This window comes from Salvelinus alpinus, chromosome 27 (genome assembly GCF_045679555.1).
Source record: "Salvelinus alpinus chromosome 27, SLU_Salpinus.1, whole genome shotgun sequence".
NCBI classification, from domain to species: domain Eukaryota; kingdom Metazoa; phylum Chordata; class Actinopteri; order Salmoniformes; family Salmonidae; genus Salvelinus; species Salvelinus alpinus.
In genome coordinates, this window is record NC_092112.1 from 39,105,679 (window position 1) to 39,114,657 (window position 8,979).

Genomic DNA, 8,979 nt, shown 5'->3' on the forward strand with positions numbered 1-8,979 from the left:
CACGTTTCTGGCCTTTCCCGCCTTCGATCGAGAGAAACAGGAGCGCCTTCATTACAAGCCTCCAGTAATCATCACTCGTCACTGCTGTCCAGGGGGTAATTTGCACCCTCTTGATGATCGTTGACTCTCCCAAGGTAGGCAACACAACATCCCCACAGAGTATGCAGATCCAACACCAGTGTGATGTGGGCCCCAAATTCATAGGTCGGGGTAAAGCTCTGCTTGCCTTGGTCCCCTTCCTCTCGGCCTTCGAATGCAGGAAAGTCCCACAGAGTTCAGCGAAACAGGCTACATTAGCTTTAGCATACTAATGTACCTCTTTGTGTGGGTGTGTTTCATCCCCATCTATATCTTCAGGCATGAACAGAGCGCCACCCTCCAGGCCACTTCTATTCTAGTCTCCAGCTATGGCATCATCTTCTGCCACTTCCTCCCCAGAGGCTATGTGGTAGGCCTACTCTGCACTGGGTTTGAGGGGAGGGAAGTTAGATACTACTTCCACAGACTCTGGAGTCGGCACTGAGATCAGAAGGCCATACCTCCCTCAAGGGTCTGACACCCCTCGTAGCTCCACTTCAACTCTAGACAGGGCCATTGGGCCCAGTCACCCCAACTGGGTCGGAGGTGTTCTTTATGTCGCCCCAACTTCAAATTGACTGCATGTCCTGACGGGAGCACATACAGTAATAGCTACTATAGTTCCCAGAAGACAACAGCTCCTATCTGCCTCTAAGTTAAATAAAGGCAATACATAAGCAGTGGTGGAGTTACAATATCAGCATACAAGTCATTCTATGTAGAAGAACAATGCTATTTCAGTTACTTTTTATGTTTTGATGGAGCCATGCTAAGAGGCTAAGGGAATAACACAAATAGGCTAATCAACATAAATCATAAATTCTGCCATAAGCAGGAAGTGATGGAGGTTTATAAAAATATATAAGGCAAGTGGCAACAACAGACCTTTCACAGACTAAGCTACATCTGATTCCCTAACAGAGAAGTACAAACAGCTGTCGTGACTTTACATTCATTAATCTGATGACTGTTATTTATTTAATCCACTAACTATGTTTAATTGTTACCCGATTAAATTAATCATGTAACAATTAACTCATTAGGATTTGGGGCACCACAGAAGAAGTTGTTTAGAGAGTTACCATCTCCCGAAGTAAACTCTATAAGGTCTTTACCTATTTCATCTATAATCATTACCTCTAATCATATCCTAATTCGTAACCTCATGCATCTGCAAAAAAACAACCTTACTCATGATTCAGTACCACACCAATTTGTTTGATTATTTATTTACTAGCTAATTAAAATGTAGAAAACAGGAAAACATACACACATAAGACATGAGAAGAAAAGTCGCTAGTGGACTGACAAAATATGGCAGCTTATACACAACAAATTAAGAGGGGTGGGGAGGAGAGAGAGAGAGAAAAAGGACATTTATCATTGATGCATTCTAGAACACGAACGCCGCCCGTTTGGAATAAGAAATCATGAATGTATTTACGTGTTAATGCCGTTAATGTCGTTCGCCGTTTCTCTGTCGGAATGAGCCCTCCTTCGGAAGAATGTTGGTTTGGCCTTTCAGCGGCACGCTAGTAAGGCTCGGGTGTCAAAAAGGGGGGTTCCCACCTTTTCCATCTTCTTACTGTCACACCCTGATCTGTTTCACTTATCTTTGTGCTTGTCTCCACCTACCTCCAAGTGTCTCCCATCTCCCCTCATTATCCCCTGTGTATTTATACCTGTGTTCTCTGTTTGTCTGTTGCCAGTTCGTTTTGTTTGTCAAGCCTACCAGCGTTTTCCCCATTGCTCCTGTCTTTTCTATAGTTCCTGTTTTCTAGTTTTCCTGGTATTGACCATTCTGCCTGCTCCTGAGCCTGCCTGCCATCCTGTACCTTGTCACACCACACTGGATTATTGACCTCTGCCTGCCCTGACCCTGAGACTGCCTGTAGTTCTGTACCTTTTAGACTATGATCTGGATTACTGACCTCTGCCTGCCCTTGACCTGTCATTTGCCTGCCCCCTGTTCTAGTAATAAACTTTTGTTACTTTGACACTGTCTGCATCTGGGTCTGTCCTAAAACGTGATACTTACGTCTTTTCACTCTGGACGATGCTCCTAGGGTGATGGTTAGCCAGCCGCGTCAACGGTTCCCCTCGGTGATGAGATTAGGAGCATACAGTGATTTGAGACTCGTAGTAGGATGGGATGGTTTGCAGCGTAGTATGTTGGTCCCACTTCAATTCGCTTTTCTCAACATCTGACTGAGTTTCTAGCCTACACCTCGTGTTGATTATTCAAGGTTCAGGATCCAGAACACTTTACACACACAGCAGCAACCTGGCAATGTTCTGGTCTTATATGTTAATTCTTAGCCAGTCCTTTTAAGCACTCTGGTTGAAAAGGACAGTTCCATCACATTGACACGCTCTTCTGACCTCACTCGGGGAGTGGTTACTTAATGTGCAAAGGATATGATTAAAAGTTATCCCCTTATGACTCCTAAAATCACATTCCTATCTTAACATAAATACTTCCATAAATAGTCATATCACATAGACAACGTATTGGATGGAAACTTCACAGATAAAGGGGGTATCCTTCCCAAATTACAGTATTTTGTCCGTACAATTTTTACTGACATCACAAAATGAAAAACAATATGACATTCGTTTTCAAAATCTCCCTACTGACTATTCTCCCCCACCAATCTGACCCATTCTGACCCTCACAGGACAGTCATGACACAGCCCTCTGGGCACACCACGCTGTTTACGGATATTAGGTAATATTTGTTTGAGACGTTGATAAATGAGATTACAACCTATATTTTCCCACTCAAAAAAACAGCAAAAGGTTTGTTGAATTTCCAATGTGTTGTCACTATGTTTTCAACAATCTAAAAGCACAACCAAATTCCAATAGAAAAGACAAGGTCAGATTTTTGGTTTAGTTGTCACCCAAATGTCTATCATTGCGTTTCAACCATTTAAAAGCACAGCAAAGTTAAAATGGGAATACAATGTTAGATATTTTGTTTACTTATACAACAGATTCATGTGTTGTCACTGTGAGCCATCTAATAGCAGAACTAAATAACCTGGATTGCAGTTGAGATGACATTAAAAGTAGGCCTACATTGTGCAAGTGATCAATGGCATTCGAGATACTGTGCAGATTATTACAGCAATTGGGAAGATCTCCACAGGCCTGCAACAACCTATGCATGCTATCTTATATAAGAATAAATATAGTTCCAGTAACCTCAATGTGGCCATGGATGTGTTACTCATTTTAAGGTTGAATGTTACATCATATCAAATCGTATTGGTCACATACACACATTAGTTTGTAAAATAACCTTAACTTTAGGCTATTTACTGTATTACAAAAGTAATATTGAATTGTGTTTGGTTGAAAACAAACCCAAATATCAACATTTATAGGAGATGTATCTACTGCTTGGATAGTTCCATCTCAGTCACTGCCTTAATCCCATTCTTTGGATTGTATTATAGGTTGAGTTGGAGACATGCATCCAAAATAACATTTCTTAACTAAACAAGCTAGTAGGCTATTTATTGTATTTCAAAGGTGATATTGAATTGTATTTGGTTTACAATGCAACCAAATATCAACATTTGAAGGAGATTTATCTTTTGCTTGGATAGTTCCGTCTTTGCCACTGACTTAGTCTGGCTTTAATTCCAGTTTGTCTAAGTATTAATTGATATATTGGATTCACATCTTCATCTCAACCAAAAATCTAAATTAAATAATAGGATTAAATCAAATCAAACTTTAAATGCACTTTAAATGAAGTTTGATTTGATTTAGTCCTATTCTTTAATTTAGATTTTTGGTTGAGATGAAGATGAAGATCATGAAGATGATTTTTGGTTGCGTTGACAACCAAACACAATTCAGTATCACTAAATATACATTTTGAAATCAACCAGATCTTGAAACCTTAAGCCTGTTGTATTGCATTTTAGTTTAATTCTGGGATAATTGAAACAATAGCTGTTGATGACTTTACAAATGCTTTATAGGCCTAAATAGCATCATTGATGATATAAACAGTATGAGTGATAAAGTATGGTTACATTTAATTTGCTCTGTTAAACCTATCCTTTGGAATGACTTCGATAGCAACAGTGAATCTATTTCGTTTAAGTGGAGACCTCTCAACAATCATTTTCACAATAGCACATTGGTAATAGTCAGTGACAAATATCATAGCGAAGCAGGGTTGTAGTGAGTTAAAAACCTGGATGGGAGGTCAAAGGGTAGCTGTAGATAGATACATTCTTCAGTAGGAGGAGCTGCTCAGCCTATAGTTTGTTTTCTGATAGTGGATATAATGTCGAAGATCTGACATTGTTTTAAAGGTAGAAATTCAACATATTTTATACAAGGTTTGTCTATGTTGAAATTTGGTTACCATGATGGCGTAATCCTGTGGTTGAAATGCCAGCCTCAAAACAACAAATCCAATGTGTTTTCCACCTAGATTCCACATCACAAAATACATCAAAAAATGACGCTGAAACAATGTTGATTAAAGCAGTTTGTGCCCAGTGGGAGGTGATGTCCTTGTAGCCTACATTGGTGTGTGCACCTGACTAACCAGGTGTGGCAGGGATTACAGTGGGATACTTACTGCGTTGAGACAGTTGACTATGGGCTCAGACTGGGCATGATTACCCTGGATTCCTATCTTAGCCCTGATGTATACCCACAAGTATGACCTGTCCAATGTATGACAGAAGCTGTGACATACAATATGTCTAAATGTATATGATCCAAGCAGAGCAAACAGGTTATATGTATGCTTTGGTATGAGTAGATTAGGCACTGAGGAAATACAATATGTCTAATTTAGCAGAAAGATCCCTGTTGTGGTTCATTCATTTCCGTCTGTGTAGAATTTCATAATCTCAATCATGTGTCTCTTCTGGGAAACTTGACAGGCACGCACCAGAAGAGGAATTCAAGGTTATAAAATATACCTCACTGGGAAATGTTCAGCTTTGGAGCGGGGGGGGGGGGTTCAATTCTCGCAAAGCACACTCCCACACTTTACTCAGAAAGAAGATTAACAGAGGTGTTAGTGAAACTATAAACATAACATCTCAATGTACCCTGTATTTTATGACTTCTGGTGTCTGCTGATCAATTACAACTATATTTAAACGTGTATGTATTGCAATTCAGTATGGACCCTTGGTTTGATCAGTTGGTTTGATTTATTATCAAAATGAACTTAGAACTTTTAGATGACTTTATATCAGTTTTTCAATTCAGTAAATAATATGTGCCTGTACATTAAGAAACATAAGACAAGGGAAACTTTACAGGACACAAGGAGGAGAGTGTGGTATGTGTCTGTGAACAAGAACAGTTGGGAAACAAAACAAAGTAACTCAACTAGGGAACATGGGCAGCTTCCTGTCTCTTATCTTAACTCCACTGTTGCCTGTAAACATTCATTAGACATGTGGTGGAAGAGGCTAAAAAAGACACCTGACAAACTTGGCCCCGATGACCTTGATGGGCTTAGTATTATGTGCATTTGTGTGCGTGCGTGCGTGCATCATTCACTTAATGTGACCATCTGTGTGCATGAGTCCTCCAATCCTACTTGATCCTTTTAGCTCCTCAGTCTCTCTAGCTCTGTTTCGTTGGGGAGGACTGCATAGCTTCCAGAAGCCTCAACCGGACTGCACATCCACAAAACCCAGAAGAAAGTTAAAATGACAGATATTCGGTATGATCCATCTACTGAAGAACCCAGTAAAGAAGATTGATTGAGAAGCTGAATTGTTATTAAGTTTTTGTAAGATATGCACCCTGCTGAACACACAAGTTTTCAAAGGCAATCAAACATACGCACCAATGGATGAGCAAGACAATCCACACGTACGAGGCTAAAGATTTGGTTCTGTATCTCTTTATTGAAATTACATCGTAAACGGAGAACTTAAATACAAATTATTTTTCGACATCGGGACGTAAAAATGGGCTGTTCCCCATCCAAGGGTCAGCATTTCCCAGGGGTCGCAGATGGGATCCACAAGGCTCCGCTGCCAGGACCACCAACGTTGGGTGACATCAAGCCTGTTGAGGGAGAAAACCAAGATATTGACGATATGGATATTGACAAAGAATTAGAGGAATTCTCATTATCAGCGGTGAATCCTATGGCCCCTCTGGGCAAAGTGGCTGACATGGCCCCCAACACAGCCGTTGTGTCAAACCCAGGGGCTGTCTCTGAAATCGTGGTCAAAATGACGTCTCAGGTGAGAGACATACAGAGTGAGAAATTACTGGAAAAGCAGGCGAAAAAGGTAGAGAAGCGAAGGAAAAATAAGGGCGTCAAACAGGGTCGCCGAAAAGAAAAGGAGATAAATACCTCCATCATGCAGGGAAAGGTGGACCTCCCCATGCACATGGTGAGAGCTCACCAGGCCGCCTACAAATACCTGAACCCCAACATCTCCAAGTGTGAGACCCTGCTGGAGATGCTGGACCAGGTCGCCCAGACCCACCTCTCCCTGCAGCCCATGATAACAGTCATTGTAATGCGCTTCGAGGAGGTCAACCAGGCCCTAGAGGAGATGGCTGATGATGGCGAGCTGATGCTGAAGGAACATGGCAACCACATGGCCTGGCCCTCCAAGACAAGGGCCCCAGCTCCCATCCCTGCCAAGCCCAGTGCTGACCCATCAGAACCCCCGCCAGACCTGCTGCAGCAGCTGCTCCAGCATTCCACTGAAAAGTTTAAGCTGGTGGGGAGCTCGGTCCAAGCCCTGGGAGACACCGCACTGGAAGATGCGGCAGACTACTTTGCCTCTCTATCTAAACTACTGGGCAAGAGGCTGCAGGCCAAGCGAGCGGTAGAGGAGCGTCTGCGCCAGGTGCTGGCACGCGTGGAGGCAGCCGCCAAGTGCAACCTTGATGACTTGTCTCTTCACAGCGAGGACAGCGGCATTGGGGGAGAGAACGAGTCGCTGACGGGATCAGAGCGTCACCGTCGCCAACGGGGGAGTTCTGGGTCCAGTAGCAGTGCTCGCCCCACACCCCTAAGCCATTCACCTGTCAAGGTATGCCTTAATAAAGGTGAGGAGGAGGAAGAAAATGAGGAAGTGGATGATGATGATGAAGAGGAGGATGAAGAGGAAGAGAGGTCAGGGAGAATGCGGTCCAACTCTTCCTCGTCAGACCCCATTGAGACCCCCAAGCGCAGTGAGAGGCAGCCACCCAAACAACCCCAGACCGCTGCCACCTTGGGCAGGCCAGTGAGACCGCCACACTCACAGTCCATAGAAACTTTCGATATTCAGGAGCTGCAACAGAAAGATCTGGACCAGCGGATGGGAGACGACACTCTGAGGAGACACTCTTCAGGAAGGAAGAAGGTTTCTAGATATGAACTCAAAGGGTCCATGAAGGCAAACCAAACACCAACTTCTCTACCAGCGATAGCACCACAACCCCCTGGCCGCAACTCCGTCAAAAGACTCATAAACACATTCAGTGGTGGGACGGATGTTAGACAAGTCCAAAGGCTCACTAGTGCACACCTTAGGGGGTCTAGGAGGAGTGGAACTCCAGGTCCTCCCTGGCCAGTGGAAGGCAGGGAGGACCTAGACGTGGACTACCTGCCCCCACCTCCCCCTGAGGTCCTGATGGACAACTCCTATGAGAGCAACGAGGAGAACCCGGGTGATCAGGAAGGGGAAGAGGAGGACATCACCAGGAGTGGCCACCCTGTGCCACGCCAAACAAGCACCACCTGTCAGCGCCTGAGGGCCTCGTTGCAGACCATGACGGTTCTGCCCAACCGTGGCAGTGTCGGACCAATCAGGCAGGATACCGTGGTGAGGGGAGATCATCAGGCCACATCGCTATACAGTCAGGCCTGCAAGATCATCCACCTGCGCAATGCAGCTGAATCTCCACCTACGAGACCTGATCACGGGGTCCGAGGACCCCTTAGTGCTGGGGTGAGCCTCAGGCAAGGAAGCAGCAACCACTATGAGGGGGAGTATTACCCCACCAGCATGCCACCAACCATCCCAACAGTCTCCAGAGTTCGCCTACCACCCTCTTGTCCCTCTACGCACCAAGAACTACCAATCCCCCCTGCTTTTGCACAGCCTAATCCACCTTCACGTCCATCCTCACCTCGGGTCCTGAGATTGAGCACAGAGAAGAGTGGTGAAGAAGACATGTCGCCCTCAGTGTCCTTCAATGATGCCCGATCGGTGTTCTGTCAAAATAGCCAATGGAACTCCCAGATCTGGACCCCCTCCTGTAGCTCTACGCTACCCAGGCCCTATGGTGAGCCCTCTCGGGGCAGGCTGTCAACACGAGGGTCCCAGACTGTCAGTAGGCGCAGCCAGTCTGACCAGAGACCCAGCCTGATGACACAACGAGACGAGTCCCTTGTCCCAGGCACATCACAGGCCAGGACTGGAGGAAGTGAGTCAAATATCACCAATAACAGTGAGAGGTGAGTGTCTCCCTTTACTCCCTGGGTCTAGCTAAAAGTTCAGTGCACCTTACGTGATGATCAAACCGGCTCCGGGAGGCGTCCGCGTGCACCATCGTGCGCATGTTGAGGTTGTCATTTTAAAACACTAATTGATCATTTGAAAACTGATTTGCAATTATGTTAGCACAGCTGAAAACTGTTGTTCTGATTAAAGAAGCAATAAAACTGGCCTTCTTTAGACTAGTTGATATCTGGAGTATCAGCATTTGTGGGTTCGATTACAGGCTCAAAATGACCAGAAACAAAGAAATTTCTTCTGAAACTCGCCAGTCTATTCTTGTTCTGAGAATTGAAGGCTATTCCATGTGAGAAATTGCCAAGAAACTGAAGATCTAACCAGAATAGAAAGAGGAGTGGGAGGCCCCGGTGCACAACTGAGCAAGAGGACGAGTACATT

At 44.5% G+C, this 8,979-nt stretch overlaps 1 protein-coding gene across 1 annotated transcript; it reads left to right on the forward strand.

The window, feature by feature from the left end:
- The first annotated feature begins 5,971 nt into the window (after nucleotides 1–5,971).
- On the forward strand, nucleotides 5,972–8,544 carry LOC139555880 (photoreceptor cilium actin regulator-like). Its single transcript, XM_071369245.1, has one exon. The coding sequence runs from the start codon at nucleotides 6,043–6,045 to the stop codon at nucleotides 8,542–8,544; it is 2,502 nt and encodes an 833-aa protein (XP_071225346.1). The 5' UTR covers nucleotides 5,972–6,042.
- Nucleotides 8,545–8,979: the final 435 nt, after the last annotated feature.